Genomic DNA, 20,829 nt, shown 5'->3' on the forward strand with positions numbered 1-20,829 from the left:
AACCATAGCGGATGCAGGCAATGAGGCAGTGATCACTGAGATCCTGATTGAAAACAGCAGAGGTGTATTTGGAGGGCAAGTTGGTCAGGATAATATCTATGAGGGTGCCCATGTTTACAGATTTAGGGTTGTATCTGGTGGGTTCATTGATCATTTGTGTGAGATTGAGGGCATCTAGTTTAGATTGTAGGACTACCGGGGTGTTAAGCATATCCCAGTTTAGGTCACCTAACAGAAAATACTCTGAAGATAGATAGGGGGCAATCAATTCACATATGGTGTCCAGGGCACAGCTGGGAGCTGAGGGGGGTCTATAACAGGCGGCGACAGTGAGAGACTTATTTTTGGAGAGATTCATTTTTAAGCTCGAACGGTTTGGTCATAGACCTGGAAAGTACGACAGAACTTTGCAGGCTAACTCCTCCCCCTTTGGCAGTTATATCTTGACAGACAATGTTGTAATTGGGAATGGAAAGCTCAGAATTTTTGGTGGGATACCTAAACCAGGATTCAGACACGGCAAGGACATCAGGGTTGGCGGAGTGTGCTAAAGCAGTAAGTAAAACAAACTTAGGGAGGAGGCTTCTGATGTTAACATACATGAAACCAAGGCTTTTACGGTTACAGAAGACTTGTAGACTTACCTGTCAGGCAGTTTCCTGTTTGATCAGTGCGCTAACAAGGATTTGGGAGGGGCAAATACAAAGAAAACATGACAAAATGGCGACCAGAAAAATTATCCTGAAGTGCGTATAGTTCTCTGTGCCTAACCCCACCACAAACACAGCTTCAACTCTTCAACAACTGTAGGAATAATTCAGTAGGTATCGTTCAAAATAACAAGGCTAAATTGGGCTGCGATGAGTATGCGGATCAAGGAAGTCATCATCACTCACATCACTGTATGCCAGTTCAATTTGTGCACATCACACACACAGGTTAAACAAAGGCATTGTGGCGTATAACTTGCTGAGACATGATGGGAACAATTAGTGTGTGAGAAAACACAGGCACGAATCCCCCAGGGAGGCCAAGGAGAGAGAGTTCTGTAATATCACAGGAATATGATGAAGATCAAGAGATGCTGAAGAAGAGAGAACTCTTCATATGAGGCATCTGGGGCTCTGCACGAGTAGTAGCTCAAGTCAAAGCAAATTATATTCATCACATGCTTTGTAAACAACAGGTGTAGACTAACAGTGAAATGCTTACTTACCGGCCCTTCCCAACAATACAGAGAGAAAGAAAATAGATAAATTATAGAAAAATCATACGAGGAATAAATACACAATGACTAACGATAACTTTCCTGTATACATGGCGTACTAGTACTGAGTTGATGTGTAGGGGTATGAGGTAATTGAAGTAGATATGTACATATAGGTAGCGGTAAAGTAACTAGGCAACAGGATAGTTAAGAAACAGTTGCAGCAGTGTATGTGATGAGTCAAAATAGTTAGTGCAAAAAGGGTGAATGCAGATAGTCCGGGTAGCTATTTCGTTAACTACACTGAACAAAAATATAAACGTAAAGTGTTGGTCCCAAGTCTCATGAGCTGAAATAAAAGATCCCCAAAATGTTCCATATGCGCAAATAGCTTATTTCTATCAAATGTACATCCCTGTTAGTGAGAATTTCTCCTTTGCCCAGATAATCCATCCACCTGACGAGTGTGGCATATCAAGAAGTTGATTAAACAGCATGATCATTACACAGGTGCACCTTGCACTGGGGATAATAAAAGGCCACTCTAAAATGTGCAGTTTTGTCACTCAACACAATGCCACATGTCTTTAGTTTTGAGGGAGAGTTCAATTGGCATGCTGACTGCAGGAATGTCCACCAGAGCTGTTTCCAGATTATTTCATGTTAATTTCTCTACCATAACCCACCTCAAACGTTGTTTTAGAGAGTTTGTCAGTATGTCCTAACAGCTTCACAACCGCAAACCACATGTATGGTGTTGTGTGGGTGAGCAGTTTGCTGATATCAACGTTGTGAACAGAGTGCCCCATGATAGCGGAGGGGTTATGGTATGGCAGGCATAAGCTACGGACAACGAACACAGTTGCATTTTAGAGATGGCAATTTGAATGCACAGAGATACCATGACGAGATCCTGAGGCCCATTGTCGTGCCATTCATTCACCGCCATCACCTCATGTTGCAGCATGATAATGCATGGCCCCATGTTGCAAGGATCTGTACACAATTCCTGGAAGCCGCAAATGCCCCAGTTCATCCATGGCCTGCATACTAACCAGACATGTCATCCATTGAGCATGTTTGGGATGCACTGGATTGACGTGTATGACAGGGGCGAGGAGGCGGAAGATGGGGGTGCTGTGGGGGTGAAGACGGGGCAGATGGGGAAGATGGGGTGAGGAAGGGAAGGGTGGGGTGAGGAGGGAGGTGGTGGAGATGGGGGTGAAGAGGGGCAGATGGGGGTGAGGAGAGGGGACATCGGGGTGAGGAGGGGGGAGATGGGGGTGAGGAGATGGAGATGGGGGTGAGGAGGGGGTTGAGATCGGGGTGAGGAGGGGGAGATAGGGGTGAAGGGTGTGATGAGGGGGGAGATGGGGGTTATGAGGGGGGAGATGGGGGTGATGAGGGGGGAGATGGGGGTGAGGAGAGTGATAAAGGGTGGGGATGAGGAAAGGTGAGGGGTGTGATATAGGGAACACTTGACTCAAACGGAGCACAAGGGTAATCTGAGCGTTGGGCTGAGCTGAGGAGAATAGCAGAGTTGTCATCTCTTCCTGTTTTTGAACAGGATTTCAATAAGAAGTTGTGCTTATTCCCGCAAAGCACAGGCCACCTATGTTCACTGCTCTGACCTGCTGTCACACAAAGAATGTCAACTGCTTTTCTTTCACTTTTGACGTCAAAAATACCGGCAACGACTACCAAAGTAAAAAACAAGATCTTCAAAGGTAAACAGTGCGTGAGGAGAGGCGTTTTTTGGGGGGGATCAACATTTATTTCAGACTCAAATAAAGGATGTACATTTTTTGCAGTGTGTATTATCCCAAGACCAGCATCAATCAATCAATCAAATATATTTATAAAGCCCTTTTTACATCAGCAGATACAGAGACCTAACCTAAAACCCCAAACAGCAAGCAATGCAGATGTAGAACATCAAAACTTAGCTAACATTGTCATAAAAACACAGCAGGCTTTTCACCTTATATTTCTATGTGACCTTGCAGGATATAAGGAGAACATAATATGACATATTAACAATACAAATATGCATATTATCTCCTGACCTCTGCAAGTTTTTCTATACTAATATGAACTGGACAGTGTAAGGTCATGTACATTCAGACACAGATAGCAAGGCCACAGCAGATCTTTGTGTGATCGTATAGAATTACAAAGCTTCTGGGAATGACGTCAGGCTCTGTACGTTAATGCACCAACATGAGCCACTGTCTCCTGCCACAGCTCTTCCAAACCCTCCTCCAATTAATATTGAAATGATCTCCATCCCTCTGGAAAGCAAGGGAATAGGCCTCTCTGTTACTGTGTATTATCAGCTTGGATAATCAGATAGAAGGCAGGCAGTAATGTACCCGTATAAACAACAGAAATAACACAATAGCAAGTCATACGCCACAACTTTAAAAATATACAGTTGAAGTCGGAAGTTTACATACACTTACGCTGGAGTCATTAAAACTCGTTTTCAACCACTCCACAAATTTCTTGTTAACAAACTATAGTTTTGGCAAGTCGGTTAGGACATCTACTTTGTGCATGACACAAGTAATTTTTCCAACAATTGTTTACAGACAGATTATTTCACTTACAATTCACTGTATCAAAATTCCAGTGGGTCAGAAGTTTACATACACAAAGTTGACTGTGCCTTTAAACAGCTTGGAAAATTCCAGAAAATGATGTCATGGCTTTACAGCTTCTGATAGGCTAATTGACATCATTTGAGTCAATTTGAGGTGTACCTGTGGATGTATTTCAAGGCCTACCTTCAAACTCAGTGTCTCTTGCTTGACATCATGGGAAAATCAAAACAAATCAGCCAAGATCTCAGAAAAAAAATTGTAAATCTCCACAAGTCTGGTTCATCCTTGGGAGCAATTTCCAAATGCCTGAAGGTACCACGTTCATCTGTACAAACAATAGTACGCACGTATGAACACCATGGGACCACGCAGCCGTCATACCACTCAGGAAGGAGACGCGTTCTGCCTCCTAGAGATCAACGTACTTTGGTGCAAAAAGTGCAAATCAATCCCAGAACAACAGCAAAGGACCTTGTGAAGATGCTGGAGGAAACAGGTACAAAAGTATCTATATCCACAGTAAAACAAGTCCTATATCGACATAACCTGAAAGGCCGCTCAGCAAGGAAGAAGCCACTGCTCCTAAACCGCCATAAAAAGCCAGACTATGGTTTGCAACTGCACATGGGGACAAAGATCATACTTTTTGGAGAAATGTCCTCTGGTCTGATGAAACAAAAATAGAACTGTTTGGCCATAATGACCATCGTTATGATTGGAGGGAAAAGGGGGAGGCTTGTAAGCCGAAGAACACCATCCCAACTGTGAAGCATGGGGGTGGCAGCATCATATTGTGGGGGTGCTTTGCTAGAGGAGGGACTGGTGCGCTTCACAAAATAGATGATATCATGAGGCAGGAAAAATATGTGGATATATTGAAGCAACATCTCAAGACATGAGTCAGGAAATGTTAAAGCTTGGTCGCAAATGGGTCTTCCAAATGAACATTGACCCCAAGCATACTTCCACAGTTGTGGCAAAATGGCTTAAGGACAACAAAGTCAAGGTATTGGAGTGGCCATCACAAAGCCCTGACCTCAATCTTATAGAAAATTTGTGGGCAGAACTGAAAAAGCATGTGTGAGCAAGGAGGCCTACAAACCTGACTCAGTGACATTAGCTCTGTCAGGAGGAATGGTCCAAAATTCACCCAACTTATTGTGGGAAGCTTGTGGAATGCTACCCACAACATTTGAACCAAGTTAAACAATTTAAAAGCAATGCTACCAAATACTAATTGATTGTATGTAAACTTCTGACCCACTGGGAATGCGATGAAAGAAATAAAAGCTGAAAGAAATCATTCTCTCTACTATTATTCTGACATTTCACATTCTTACAATAAAGTGGTGAACCTAACTGACCTAAGACAGGGAATCTTTACTAGGATTAAATGTCAGGAATTGTGAAAAACTGAGTTTAAATGTATTTGGCTAAGGTGTATGTAAACTTCCGACTTCAACTGTATATTTAACCAGGCAATCAGTTAAGAACAAATTCTTATTTTACAATGACGGCCTACCCAATTCAAACCCTCCTCTAATCCGGACGACGCTGGGCCAATTGTGTGCCGCTGTCACGTCCTGACCAGTAAAGGGGCTATTTGTTGTTGTAGTTTGGTCAGGACGTGGCAGGGGGTGTTTTGTTTTATGTGGTTCGGGGTTTGTTGGGATATGTACTTATGTAAGAGGGGTGTTTGTTTTATGTGTTCTGGGGTTTTGGGGTATTGTTCTATGTTTTGTATTTCTATGGTTTTTCTATGTTGTGTATTTCTTTGATGGCCTGGTATGGCTCTCAATCAGGAACAGCTGTACATCGTTGTTGCTGATTGGGAGTCATACTTAGGTAGCCCTTTTTTCACCTGTCTTTTGTGGGAAGTTGTTTTTGCATAGCGTGTGTGTGTGTGTGTGTGTGTGTGTGTGTGTGTGTGTGTGTGTGTGTGTGTGTGTGTGTGTGTGTGTGTGTGTGTGTGTGTGTGTGTGTGTGTGTGTGTGTGTGTGTGTGTGTGTGGCCTGCAATACTGTGCGTTTGTTCGTTTTCTTGTTTTGTTACGTGTCTCAATAAAAGTTTAAGATGAGCACTCAACCCGCTGCGCCTTGGTCTACTCCATACGACGCCTGTTACAGCCGCCCTATGGGACTACCGATCACGGCCGTTGTGATACAGCCCGGGATCGACCCAGGGTCTGTAGTGACACCTCTAGTGCTGAGATGTAGTGCGTTAGACCGCTGAGCCACTTGGGAGCCCCAGTGTTTATCTTGTTAGTCTATCTGCATGTCTATCTTTTCTTCCTCTTGGCTAGTGGGGCACAGGCATAGCTCCTCAGAAAGAGAAGGGGATGTGGGAACATAAAGAGAGCACTGTGGAAGCAGACACACAGAAGATCCTGTGTGGTAGTCTGGAGGCTAGGGACAGAGCATCGATAGGGCTTTGTGTGTGTGTGTGTATTGGCCCTGGCTGTGAAGACAGGGTGCTGAAAGGAGGGTGTGAGAGCGAGGAGAGCTCAGTGGATAGGGATCTTATGATAGCTGCCCTGCTTTCCACAAGATCCCACTTCACTGGGCTTGGTATTTTCATCGCTTTGGGATTTTAGGAGGATTACAAATGTTTATCCAAATGTAGACATTACTAAACAATATCAAGAATGTTTACTTTTACACAGCTTCATGTTTCCAAAACAACAGACACATCCTAATCCCTGTCATATTTGATGTATGTAGAGAGAGCTGTGGTCCCACTAGAACCAGACAAGCCCTAACATTTAGGGGGTGTTTTGGGGGTTCAGGGCTTGAGGCTTTGTATTGAGGTACTCCAGCACAAACACCTGCAGGATCTTGTTGAGGTTCACGATGGTGGAGCGGTCCAGGTTCTGCTCGTTGTCATCAAATGTGTACCACACAGGGGAAGGGGGTGGGGATGAGATAGAGGATGTGCACACCTGAGATCAAACCACAATACAAAGTTCATTTGTACCCTACAGAACACATCCAAGCCGGTGTCAGACCCAGTGTGTTGTGTGTTAGTTTACCTCTGTTGAGGAATGGCATGTGGTCATCCTGCACCGGACCCACAGGCATACCAGGCCAGAAGTAATGTAATTTGGATGGTCCTTCAGCTGGCCAATGTGATGCAGACAGACAGACAGACAGACAGACAGACAGACAGACAGACAGACAGACAGACAGACAGGGGCTCCTAGAATGACAGACAGACAGACAGACAGACAGAATGACAGATGGGCTCCTAGAATGACAGACAGACAGACAGACAGACAGACAGACAGACAGACAGACAGACAGAATGACAGAGATCAGAGTCTGTGAGCTCTCACCAATGTTCTGCATTCTGGTGAGCCACCGGGCAGTGTTGGGGAACTGGTTGCCAAAGCGAGGGCTAGGGCCTCCAATCAGGTCTAAGAGCACAAACAGGTCATGGGGGAGAGGGAAAACGAAGGGAAGAAGAGGAGGAGAGGAAGAAATAGAATCCCCTTAGGTCAGTGTGTGAGAGGCTCCACCAGCCAGGTCTCATGGGAAAGTAACTCTCCACAGCCTGGAGATAACTCCCTTAAAGCCCACTGCCTGGAAGCTTTGTGGTTAAGGATGACATCATGTGTTCTTCTGTGTGTTACATTAGCACCATGCCCAATGCATGGCTCCTCTCTAAAACACACACATACCTCACTGCAGGACTATGAGCCTCTCAGAGAGTCTCCTTTATCTCTCTTCCCTGACAGAAAAGGTGACAGGAAAGGTGCTCTACTTGTTTAAACAACAGTAGTACTATATCTCCATAGCTTGGATACAGCTCGGATACAGAATAACACATCTTACATTTATTTGAGATATTGTTATTGTAGATGACATGATGAATGTCCAAATATATCCCACTACTCACACCTCCTTAATGGTTGCTTGTCAAGGCTGTAAGATATGTTTATAAATCAAACAAGATTGCTGAGTCTTAAGATAGATTTTAAGATAGCCCATCCCTGCTGCACTGCAACAAGGTGAATCTTAGGTCCTGATAAGCACTGAATTGGCTGAATTTGTGCTTGGGTGTTTAAATATGTGCCTGTAATACCTGACATACAATACAGCTCATTGGTGTCTGTGGCTGCAGGTGGGTGTGCTGTGTTCTCCATCTCCTGAGCTGGCGGGAGCCGTACAGGGAGTCTGTAGCGGTCCACTGGAACAGAGCCTCCTCACCATCAAAGAACAATAGCTGGAGAGACAGGTTGGGATTGGATTCCTGAGAGAGAATGAGAGAGTGAGAGAGAGAGTGAGACGGAGAGAAAAAGAAGGGGGGTGAAAAAGATAAAAGTACTACACACAGTACTTTGGGAACTAGTAGTGTGAACTTTTAACTTTGCTGCCACCTATTGGTTTAAACAAAACACTGCTATATGAAGAAATCGGTATTCATGGTGGCCTTTGGCACTATCTGCACAGTCAGAGAAACATGTCCCCTGGCCAGGCCATATGGCAGTCCCTGTCACTCGGGACCCATCCCCTCAGACTGTGACTGCTAAGTGAATTCCATCTCTTTTCTTTTCTCAACATCCTGCAATTCTTTGTTGATCTTGGCTACAGCTGTGTAAAAACTTTGAGTGGGTTTTACAAACTTTTCTGATTTAATATTGCTCAGAAAACTATTCTACATTATATAAATGATCGTACAGACTAAAGTGGACATATGAGAAAATTCTCAACCTTTCCCCACCTTTAGAGTCTTTAGCTCGTGGTCCAGAGCCTATACAAGCTCCAGCATCATGGCACAGGGCACAGCTGAGTCCGTGGCACCCAGGAACTGACGCCCATGCCACTGGGGAGGGTAGTACTTGGAGTCGTAGTGGCACGCCAGCACCAGACGGCGCTTGGCGGAGGGGTTGAGGGTAGCGATGATGTTGTTGAAAGTCATGGGACCGTAAGGGGTGAGTGACTCAAACGTGTCCTCCTTAACATCCCAGCCTGCCCTCAGAGAACCCAGAGTGCTCTTGATGTGCTATTGGGAGACACACGTTGCACAGTTAAATAGACAAAGCATTGGGAAACACTTACCAAACGTCATCCTGGTAACTGACTGAGAAGAACTGACTAAAACCCCTCTCCTACATTGATTGACTAGTCTAATCATCTCTATGACGTTATAAGTAGACCACACACAGCTGATTGTACATGCCATGGGGATACCGACCTGATGCACTGCCAGGCTACCTGCAGAGTTGGGGTACCGTGACACTAGCAGAGGCCTGAGGTCCCTCTGCCACATCTGGTTCAAGTCTGTGTGTGACAAGACCCTGGTGATGTCACTGGAGCTGAGGGTGCTGGGCTTGTGGCCAATCTAGGCAGAAAAGATGAGAGGAGACGAGAGGGACAAGATAAGACAAGAGAATCAGAATTATGACTGCTTCTCTGATATCCATGAGGATCAGCCTGTGGGTTTCCTTACCAGCTGTTATAGTTGAGAGAAGCCCTGGCAGAGACTCTGTCATTGAAAAAAGGCATCACAAATGCAATAAATCTCCTCATTAATCGTTGTTAATTCAACCAAGGAGTTCGATTAATTTAAACATTTGACGTTTTAGTAGACGCTTTTATCCGGAGCGACTTACAGGAGCAATTAAACCAGCAACCTTTCGGTTACTGGCCCAACGCTCTTAACCGCTAGGCTTCAACCTTTCACAAAGCTATCAATAAAGACATCCATGCAGGGAAAGTAATACCATTGCTAATCACTACCATCTTATTCCAGTATCTACAGTGTGTAGAAGGAAATATACAGTTTAGATACTGTGAAAGAACATTGTGCTACAGTTGCAATGTGCAGACCTTCAAAGAAGAAAAAGGGAAATCTCCTCTAGTGATACATTCAAATTGAGGAACAGGCAGGAAATACAGATGATGCACAGATCATCACGGTCTCTTAATACTGTAGCTTTGTGGGATATCTATCAGTACATGATGTACTGTAGGATTTCAAACTGTCAGTTAATTGGCCATTATGAATTGCTCCAATGTGTTATTTTGATGTCTGTTGTTTACAACACCTTGCTATATGATCATCTGTATATTCTGTCTGGCTGATGTGTATCATCAAGACAAGCTACACATCATCCGACAGGGTTACCCAATCATCAAATCAAAGACTACAGTTGGTCATGTATGGCTCAGTTGATAGAGCATGGCACTTGCAAAGCCAGGGTTATGAGTTTGTTTCCCACAGGGGACCAGTATGAAAGAGAAGGTATACACTCACTACTGTAAATGACTTCAATGTAAATATAGGAGATAATAAGGGAGAAAACAAACAGGTCCTGAATCTGTCTATAACAAACTCAGCTTAAATATCATTCTGGAAAAACACACATGGACATTAAATAGGGTATTGATGGTATTCCACTGACCCAGATCGTTTTCGTTTGGTCTCAAAGGTCACCTTCCTCTTGTGCAGTGATCATCTGTTGTCCTGGTAACCGGGACTGAGTGCCAGCACAGTGATAAAAAAGGTGGTGAATGAGAGAATAACATCACCCTTCCCTTGTAGCCTACACTGTGCTCTGAAGATCAGTAGCTCTCTATTGTTTCAGGGTATAATTGGCATGTGGTGATCTGGCTGAGGAGATGATTATGATTATTGTGTGGATTCTCTGGGACTTCATCCTGGAAGGAGCATGGTCTTTCTTCTCTCTCCATTCAGCAGCCTCCATTACATTTACATGTTAGTCATTTAGCAGACACTATTATCCAGAGCGACTTACAGGAGTAATTAGGGTTAAGTGCCTTGCTCAAGGGCACATCAACATATTTTTCACCTAGTCAGCTCAGGGATTCGAACCACCAACTTTTCGGTTACTGTCCCAACCTCTTAACCGCTAGGCTACCCGCTGCCTTTTACAGAAGGTAATAACACAGTGGGCTAATAACATAGTAACACATGGGCTATTAACCAATGCAATAGAGTAGTAAACTGGTTATGATCACAGAGATTTAAAACCAATACCGTGAGGATCTTGTATTAGAATATCTCTTTCCTAGATGAACGCTGCAGGGAATGGGCTCACACCATGGGTCACACATGAGGTTGGTGGCACCTTAATTGGGGAAGACCGTCTCATGGTAATGGCTGCAGGGGAATGGATTCTATGTGTTCGATGCTATTCCATTCGCTCCGTTTCAGACATTATTATGAGCCATCCTCCCCTCAGCAGCCTCCTGTGGTAAAAGGGGTTTGACTTAAGATCTATAAATATCAAGATCTGCAATTGGTGGATCAATGATGATGACTGTGCTGCCATAGCAACGAGACAAAGAGAAGAGAGGATGAACAACATGGAGCTGCATGGCCAAGCGCGTTGCGTCACAAAGGAATTACACAACATCTACACTCTTAGAAAATAAGGTGCTATCTAGAACCTAAAATGGTTATTCAGCTGTCTCCATAGGAGAACCCTTTGAATTACCTTTTTGGTTCCAGGTAGAACCCTTTTGGGTTCCATGATGAAACCTGCCACAGAGGGTTCTACATGGAACCCAAAAGGCTTCTACCTGAAACCCAAAAGGCCTCTACCTGGAACCAAAAAGGGTTATCCTATAGGGACAGCCAAAAAAACCTTTAGGAACCGATTTTTTCTAAGAGTGTATTGCAAGTGAACAGCTAATAAAATACAATTTGAGATCAGACTGTGCTTTATTGTTACTTTGCATGGATTATACTATTTTAGTAGCTAGGCTACAAACCCACTTTGAAAATAAATGGTTTGCAATATTATTCATTATAAATATGAAATGTCAATATGTGGAAAATATTCTAGATACTGCCTGTGTGTTTATCTCATTGCCCATCTATTCATTGCATTTTCCCCCTTGGGAATTTTTCCCAGGCAGCCCAGCAATCTTGTTACAATAGAAAAATAACATGTTTTATTAATTTAGGCTATAACAATCATACATGCAATAGAAAACGTAATCTAGAAAATGAAAACAGGTAACTTTTTTTAAAATAAAAGCAACAAGAACATGCTCACATAATCATTGAACAATATAATGTAGTGTTTTTATAGCCTACCTTCTCTTGTGTCCATGGGATCTGTGCCTTCTGTCCATTGATATTATCGACAAATGTTGCACAAATTCCTACAACATAAAACACATGCATAAACGGACTGGGGAGACGTTCAACCATCGCCGCGGTTTCTCTCACTGAACATTCCGAGGCGCTCCTCCGTGTAATCTTCAGTGCGTCATTGTTTTTATTTATTTATTTATCCCAAGGCGCCAGAGAGAGCAGAGGGTCTATTTATGAATTATTGGTTTGTAAAATTTTCCCTTTGGTTTAATGTTAGATTTTTTTTTATGAAGGCTTCAATTCAATTTATGATATTACTGATTATAACATTTGAACAAAGCTTGCATCCCTAAATGTATCTGCATTTTAGGTATGGCAATCATATAATAAAAGTAAACTAATGTCAGTAAAAATGTAAGTATATCCTTTCAAAGTGAATTCAAAACGTACATTTCCCATTTGTAAATGACCTAAGCGGCTTATAGACCTACTAGTAAAGTAATCAAACAGTGGGAACGAAGCTGCGCAGTGACAGCAGCGCTTGTAGTGCCTTGATCAACCCGCTACATTCAACGTGGCGCTGCAACGCACCTCCAACTGGCACGTGGTCTCATTACACTGGGCCTCTTCTGTAGACCAGGAAGTACCGAGTGCTACAAATCACCACAAACATCACTGAAACAGTAACAGCCAGCAACGTTGTGACAGTTTTCTATCGTATTGTAGCAATGGCGGAAGAGGTTTCCTGCTTGAAGGCACGGCTTATGGAGAAAGAAAAAGAGATAGTTGCATTGAAGAATAAACTGGCATTAGAAAAGGTAGGCCTATGACTCTCTTTAGCTTTTACATTGACTATCAGGAGGTAGCTGTAGCCTCGTGCTTGCAGTGGCTATTTAGCAGCAGCGCACGTTATAATAGCTATATGATTCAGAGTTTGAGCAGTGAGGAAGACCTCTTTAGTTTGAGTCAACAAGAGGAGATTTGGATGGATAGATTCGCGAGGCTAACTAGCTTACAAATCAATTGACTTTATATCCCTTGACATGTTATATTTGGTTATTGTCTAAAATAATGACAACAACTTTAACGTATTCTGAACCTCCACCCCTTCGCCACTGAAATCAGAACAGTTTGATAGATCTGCAGGAGAAAGTGACAACACTTCCACCTCTGAAACTCAAGGCAGCCTTGTCCAATGAAGACATCATGCGCTACAGCAGACAGCTTATACTGCCAGAGTTTGGTGTACAAGGTAATAATGGCAGCTTTCACCCAATCTTTGAGTAAAACACTGTTGAAAAACACTATTGAACCCATCATTTGATCTCTGCAGGTCAGCTAAACCTCTCCCAGACATCAGTGCTGGTTGTGGGGTGTGGAGGACTAGGCTGTCCCCTGGCACAGTATCTAGCTGCAGCAGGAATTGGTAGGTAAAAATGTGGGGAAAGAGAATTTCAGTAAGTTGTACCCTCAGTAATGGTCAATGATTCATATGCTGTACATCCAAATAGAAGAACAAGTCCCTTGAATCAATACAAATCAACAAAGCATTTGAGGATAGCATAACTTCACAAAGTATTAGGTAGGCCTACACATGTAATAGACCTGTGAACCTTTAGGGATATGCAATACTTATGTGTGTGTACACTGTTATAACATGTGTCCATCCCTCTATAACCCCAGGGCGTGTGGGTCTTCTGGACTATGACGAGGTGGAACTGAGTAACCTGCACAGACAGGTACTCCATGGAGAAGACAGCCAGGGCCAGGCCAAGGCCCAGTCTGCTGCCCATGCTGTCAGAAGGTACAGGAGGCTACTGGGGCCTGCACAGGCTGATACATTTATTTATTTAATTTATTTATTTCACCTTTATTTAACCAGGTAGGCAAGTTGAGAACAAGTTCTCATTTACAATTGCGACCTGGCTAAGATAAAGCAAAGCAGTTCGACAACATACAAAAACACAGAGTTACACATGGAGTAAAACAACATACAATCAATGATGCAGTAGAAAAAATTAAAAATAAGACTATATACAATGTGAGCAAATGATGTGAGATAAGGGAGGTAAAGGCAAAAAAATGCCATGGTGGCAAAGTAAATAAAGTATAGCAAGAAAAACACTGGAATGGTAGATTTGTAGTTTGAAGAAAGTTCAGAGATAAAATATAAATAATATGGTGCAAAGGAGCAAAAATAAATAAAATAAATAAATACAGTAGGGGAAGAGGTAGTAGTTTGGGCTAAATTATAGATGGGCTATGTACAGGTGCAGTGATCTGTGAGCTGCTCTGACAGCTGGTGCTTAAAGCTAGTGAGGGAGATAAGTGTTTCCAGTTTCAGAGATTTTTGTAGTTCGTTCCAGTCATTGGCAGCAGAGAACTGGAAGGAGAGACGACCAAAGGAGGAGTTGGCTTTAGGGGTGACCAGAGAGATATACCTGCTGGAGCGCGTGCTACAGGTGGGTGCTGCTATGGTGACCAGTGAGCGGAGATAAGGGGGGACTTTACCTAGCAGGGTCTTGTAGATGACCTGGAGCCAATGTGTTTGGCGACGATTATGAAGCGAAGGCCAGCCAACGAGAGCGTACAGGTCGCAGTGGTGGGTAGTATATGGGGCTTTGGTGACAAAACGGATGGCACTGTGATAGACTGCATCCAGCTTGTTGAGTAGGGTATTGGAAGCTATTTTGTAAATGACATCGCCGAAGTCGAGGATTGGTAGGATGGTCAGTTTTACGAGGGTATGTTTGGCAGCATGAGTGAAGGATGCTTTGTTGCGAAATAGGAAGCCAATTCGAGATTTCACTTTGGATTGGAGATGATTGATGTGAGTCTGGAAGGAGAGTTTACAGTCTAACCAGACACCTAGGTATTTGTAGTTGTCCACAAATTCTAAGTTAGAACCGTCCAGAGAAGTGATGCTGGACAGGCGGGCAGGTGCAGGCAGCGATCGGTTGAAGAGCATGCATTTAGTTTTACTTGTGTTTAGGAGCAGTTGGAGACCACGGAAGGAGAGTTGAATGGCATTGAAGCTCGTCTGGAGGGTTGTTAACACAGTGTCCAAAGAAGGGCCAGAAGTGTACAGAATGGTGTCGTCTGCGTAGAGGTGGATGAGAGATTCACCAGCAGCAAGAGCGACATCATTTATGTATACAGAGAAAAGAGTTGGCCCAAGAATTGAACCCTGTGGTACCCCCATAGAGACTGCCAGAGGTCCAGACAGTAGGCCCTCCGATTTGACACACTGAACTCTGTCAGAGAAGTAGTTGGTGAACCAGGCGACGCAATCGTTTGAGAAACCAAGGCTACTGAGTCTGCCGATGAGGATGTGGTGATTAACAGAGTCAAAAGCTTTGGCCAGGTCAATGAATACGGCAGCACAGTATTGTTTCTTATCGATGGCGGTTACGATGTCGTTTAGGACCTTGAGCGTGGCTGAGGTGCACCCATGAACAGCTCTGAAACCAGATTGCATAGCGGAGAGGGTGCGGTGGGATTCGAATGGTCGGTAATCTGTTTGTTGACTTGGCTTTCGAAGACCTTAGAAAGGCAGGGTAGGATGGATATAGGTCTGTAGCAATTTGGGTCAAGAGTGTCACCTCCTTTGAAGAGGGGGATGACAGCAGCTGCTTTCCAATCTATGGGAATCTCAGACGACACGAGAGGTTGAACAGGCTAGTAATAGGGGTTGCAATAATTTCGGCAGATAATTTTAGAAAGAAAGGGTCCAGATTGTCAAGCCCAGCTGATTTGTAGGGGTCCAGAATTTGCAGCTCTTTCAGAACATCAGCTGAATGGATTTGGGAGAAGGAGAAATAGGGGAGGCTTGGGCGAGTAGCTGTGGGGGGTGCAGTGCTGTTGAATGCAGTAGGGGTAGTTAGGTGGAAAGCATGGCCAGCCGTAGAAAAATGCTTGTTGAAATTCTCAATTATAGTGGGCTTATCGGTGGTGACAGTTTCCTATCCTCAGTGCAGTGGGCAGTTGGGAGGAGGTGTTCTTATTCTCTATGGACTTTACAATGTCCCAGAACTTTTTAGAGTTGGAGTTGCACGAAGCGAATTTCTGTTTGAAAAAGCTAGGATGGACTGTAATCATGTCAGTCACTGGCATGTAGGCCTACCATAAGTTGGTGCATTCACTGCCATCTCACTACAATGTCACAGGTTGTATTACACTGTTGTTTTGACTGTCCACGAATACTCAACTATCTTTCCCAGTTTATTAATTTTCGAAAGCACTTATTGTGGTCTTTCACTCACTGATGCTGCAGTACTGTGATGAACCTCCACAGCATAGCTATAGCCACTTGGTGGTGCCATTTACTCAAACAGCAATAGCTTGCTTTCAGATAACTCTATAGCTATAGTCACCACTCTTATTTGTTAGTGTACATACAGTACATTAATGGCATTGCAATTGAATGTTAAATTCCTGCTCCTGTCTCCTTTTCACCTCATTTAACTCCTGATTTACTTAACAAAAGGCACATCTCAATAGGTGATCCAGATGCCTCATGACATTGCAGAAGTGGGGGTATTTATACTTTGGAGAAAAAAAAATTCAACAGGAAAAGTAAAACAAATCACTGGAGGGCGTCTAAGGTTTTGTCATTCAGAGGAAAAGAGAATTGGCGAGCCTATATTTTGTGCAGTAGTTCTTGCTCTCCAAAATGAGTATGAGGGGTTGAATGTGAATGGCCTTGTCTGTCCTTTTTATGTGTGTACAGGTTGAACTCCACAGTAGAATGCATTCCCTACCACCTCCAGCTGTCTCCAGAGAATGCCTTACAGCTCATCCAACAGTATCCTCCGTATCAGCCTTGTGCCTTCTATTATCTTCCAGGGGGTAAAGAATAGGTTTTACTGTTTGTCATACAGGATTTCCATGTCATCAAATCCAAGAGTCAAACATTTACCATAACACTGACTTTTTGAGGGAAGAAAATCACTGCATTTTTACTCCTTGACATTATCCACCTCATGTACGACATTGTGGCTGACTGTTCAGACAACGTTCCCACTCGGTATCTGGTGAATGATGCCTGTGTCCTCAGTGGCAAGCCCCTAGTATCTGCCAGTGCCCTGAGAATGGAGGGCCAGGTAAGGATCTAGTTACATTTTAGTCCCCACATCCGAACTGGATTTACATCGATGACTGACTAGTAAATGGAATATGTTTATTGGTTCTCCTTTGTGCATAGTAACCCCTCTTGTCTGGTCCAGTGTGGCTCAGTTGGTAGAGCATGGTGTTTGCAATGCCAGGGTTGTGGGTTCGATTCCCACGGGGGACCAGTACGGAGAAGAAGAAAAAATGTGTGAAATCTATGCATTCACTACTGTAAGTCGCTCTGGATAAGAGCGTCTGCTAACTGACTAAAATGTAAATGTGTCTAGCTGACAGTGTATAACTACCGTGGAGGCCCCTGCTACAGGTGCCTGTACCCGAAGCCTCCACCCCCAGAGATGGTGACCAACTGCTCTGACGGAGGGATCCTAGGAGTAGGTGAGTCCTCTTCTAATCTGTGTCTTCACTGTTAGGTAGAGAGAGGAATTGATTGTTGATGTTTCACTCTTTTTTTTCTCAGTGCCAGGGATCATGGGATGCTTCCAAGCGTTGGAGGTCCTGAAGATCGCCTCAGGACAGGGCTGTATCCTTCCCAGTGAAAGCTCCCTGAGTCACTCCACTGCCCCACTGCTTAGCTACTGTACAATGAAACAACACTTTCTGCTTAGTCATGGTGCTGACTGGATGAAGCACGGGAAGGAAGGAGTGTTTTTCTTCATGCCCATCTGATAACGCTTGACTAAAAGAGAGGAAATTCTGTAACATTTCTGGACCTTTTGAGGTCTGTTTCTGAATATACTTTACTAATTTCCTTGACCGAGTGTGACAGCTTCCTGTGGTCAACAGCTGTTGATGTTTGACGCCCAGGATGCCAAGTTCCGGTCCATCAGGCTGCGGTCCAAGCAGGCCAGCTGTGCTGTGTGTGGAGAGAACCCCACTGTCACACACCTTGTGGACTATGAGAAGTTCTGTGGGTCTGCTGCCACAGATAAGGTCAGGGGTCACTGAGAAGAGGGCCAAGTGGGCAAACATCTTGCATATTGAGTTGCAATTTAATACAGTTCAAGGGGTGAGGTTACCATTTTAAAGTAAGAGGAGGTGTCATGTCCCAATCTAAAATGACCAGAGTGAGTGTCATCACTACACCTTTGACGGCTTAGAACTACACGTAGCACATGGAATGTTGTGCCAGGAAAATGTGTTAATTATTCATCATTTAGATAAATAGCAGAGATATGCACTGTATGTCAAAAGGAGTTTTCCGTACTTAGCTCAACTAAAAAAATATATTTTCCATCAATTATAGGACAATTTTAGTTTCAATGTTTGCTTTGAATATTTACCTAATATTTTCTGGGTTTTCTTTCAGTGTCGAAGACTAAACCTTCTCTCCAAAGACCAGAGGGTAACAGTGCAGGTAGAGTATAGTTGATTACTTTCTGTTTTATAATTATGATTACACTTGATTTTCTGTGATTCGTGTGCATTCATAAACCCAGATTAAATCTAAAAGCTGACCCAACCCTAAATGGGAAATGACTAAAACTGGACTGTACGTTTTCTACGGAAAACTGACAGAAATGGTGGTGGTTTAGGAGTTGTTTGGGTTTCTGCTAAATTACAGTTTTCAAAAGAATTGAGCCATTAAGATGAAGATCATGATTGATTGGCCTAAAATAGAGATTATTTAAGGCATGGAGTCAGAAACAGTTTTATTTCCTATAATTGAAATAATGTGAAAAAACTTACTCCACCCAACTCCACTCAAAGAAGGCAGCCAGTTGTGCCATGCATATGGTGATTAGCCTAAGCAACTCAACCAGTCTTTGTGCCATCTTTGTGTCATCTCACAAAATACCAGCAACTTTAATTCACATGTGGCAGACCTTTTAAACACTACACTGTCTAACAAAGTGAGTGTTGTAGGTGACCAATGACAACCATTGAAATTTCTCCTTTCTATTGCCAGGAGTATAAATCTATAGTGGACAACACAGCTGCTCATCTCCTGCTGGATGTTCGCCCTCTAGTGGAGGTGGATATATGTCACCTGCCCACCTCCCTCAGTATCCTTATGCTGGCTGAATGCCCTCCTCTCATTGTACTCCTCTAGCTATATAGTTACCATTTGGAAGATATGGAGTTAGTGAGGAGGATATAGATACTGCTGTTAATGATGTCAGTCATCCCTGTGCTTTCATAAGTGTTCTGAGCTGCGTTAAGTAATGTTTCATTTCCTTATATCATTGCTAGACATTCCTCTATCCAGTTTAGAGGACAGGAAAAGCGAACATATCCGAGTGCTGAAGGAGAGAATTGGCAGAGTGAAAGAGCAGATGTCGAATGAATCCCAGGTCCCAGGTAATATGACTGAGAATAGGTCTTCATCTAGCTACACAGGTCAGTAGCTAGCTAGGTGTATGGAGCAGCCCCATATTCACTGAACAAAAGAGTGGTAATTTGAGTGCTAATTAAGTCTGTGTAGCCTTGTCCTGTGAGAGTATTCACCTATTTTGGACAGCCAATGATGGGAGGTGGAGTTGCTAGGTAATTCTTTTTCCAACACAAAAATATACTGTCATCGTGAACAGCTGGCCTCTTTTTTTTTTTATTGAATACTCATCATGGTCTTTTTTTCTGCAGAGTGTATTTCCAGCAAGCCTGTTTATATGTTGTTATTAATGAACTATTTGAATTGGTAATTCTGGGAATGACCGTGTAAACAGTAAACACAGACCTTTAGTTGAACTAGTACACCTGACACCCTTAAGTTTCAAATTGATTCACGTTTCATATGTCCATAACACATCCAATAGTGAATTACAATACCATCCCATAACTCTGCTTCTAGCTGAGCATCAAACAAGGAATATTTCTTGCCCATTTTATATATTCAACTCACCTAGTCTCACGTAGTCAACCAGATGTGCTAATCCTGTGAGATGCCAGGAAATTGAAGCTACTCATCAATTTGATCTGTTTGTGTTTCCATACTGCAGTATATGTGATCTGTAAGCTGGGTAATGACTCCCAGAAGGCAGTTCAGGTCTTGGAGAAGATGTCAGGCTCTGAAGTGGACTTTGTCACTGTTAAAGACATCTGTGGAGGGCTGATGGCCTGGGCACAGAAGATAGACCCCTCTTTCCCACAGTATTGACTCAATGTCACAGGTTCTGCGCTGTGGATTCATGACTTTGTTAATAAACATGTTCATAAATGTGTCATCATAGCGACAATTTTTCTACCTTAACTTGTTTTATGTATGCTGGTTGCATTGGACATGGCAAATATGACTGACAGATTAAATTGCAGTTACATCTTAAAGGTGTATATATATATATATAACCTTGTTCCAGATTGTATCATTTTTATAACCCCAATTAATTGTGAAGGGGATGCAGGGTAATATGTGTGTGTGCGTATATATATATTTATGTGTTACTTCATTATGAATTTTTAGTTATTCAGGAACATTGATAAAAGTTAACGAATGTGTTATTGTAAAGTTATTACACATCTATACATTCATAATGTGTTGCCAGTTCCATATTTGGATATGAAACAATAAGTGCCTGATGCATGTCACCATCCTCTCCAAAACAATATTAGAAGCAACACTGCGACAGTGTAAAGAATGTTAACATGTTTCTCCTTTGTCGGCAACTTATTTTCAGAACTGAACCAATCGAGGTCGTGTAACTAGTTTTTTTCCTGCATCAGCCCGAATAACGGAAAGGCTGTAGATGAAAGAGGCATGCGCAATGTAAAGTGAACATTTTAGAGAAGCCATTGCATTTGTGAGGTTGTAGTTTGAATATTTCTCTTCACCGATGGAAACCCAATAAAGCAAATATGTGATCGAACTCCAAGCCCCAGGAACCTTTCTCC

The 20,829-nt window shown here is 43.1% G+C and overlaps 1 protein-coding gene and 1 pseudogene across 3 annotated transcripts; one reads left to right on the plus strand and one right to left on the minus strand.

Annotated features, from left to right (window-relative positions):
* Window positions 1–5,702: 5,702 nt before the first annotated feature.
* On the minus strand, window positions 5,703–11,991 carry LOC106570893 (glutaminyl-peptide cyclotransferase-like; annotated as a pseudogene). Its single transcript, XR_014379213.1, has 6 exons — window positions 11,875–11,991; window positions 9,004–9,150; window positions 8,530–8,811; window positions 7,891–8,058; window positions 7,142–7,222; window positions 5,703–6,748 (listed from the first exon to the last, which is right to left on the minus strand). The product of XR_014379213.1 is annotated as a glutaminyl-peptide cyclotransferase-like (transcript).
* A 492-nt stretch (window positions 11,992–12,483) lies between these two features.
* mocs3 (molybdenum cofactor synthesis 3) lies at window positions 12,484–20,810 on the plus strand. 2 transcript variants are annotated; one of them, XM_014152847.3, is made up of 13 exons: window positions 12,484–12,692; window positions 13,000–13,126; window positions 13,208–13,300; window positions 13,558–13,678; window positions 16,604–16,678; window positions 16,859–16,976; window positions 17,271–17,379; window positions 17,462–17,524; window positions 17,771–17,934; window positions 18,311–18,358; window positions 18,911–19,007; window positions 19,195–19,302; window positions 19,941–20,810. In XM_014152847.3, the coding sequence occupies exons 1-13, from the start codon at window positions 12,603–12,605 to the stop codon at window positions 20,096–20,098; spliced, it is 1,371 nt and encodes a 456-aa protein (XP_014008322.3). In that variant the 5' UTR covers window positions 12,484–12,602; the 3' UTR covers window positions 20,099–20,810. The 2 variants fall into 2 exon arrangements, with proteins under 2 accessions (XP_014008322.3, XP_082827508.1); XM_082971382.1 differs by having other exon boundaries at window positions 12,490–12,692; window positions 13,005–13,126.
* Window positions 20,811–20,829: the final 19 nt, after the last annotated feature.

Source organism: Salmo salar, chromosome 01 (assembly GCF_965601325.2).
Source record: "Salmo salar chromosome 01, fSalSal1, whole genome shotgun sequence".
NCBI classification, from domain to species: Eukaryota; Metazoa; Chordata; class Actinopteri; order Salmoniformes; family Salmonidae; genus Salmo; species Salmo salar.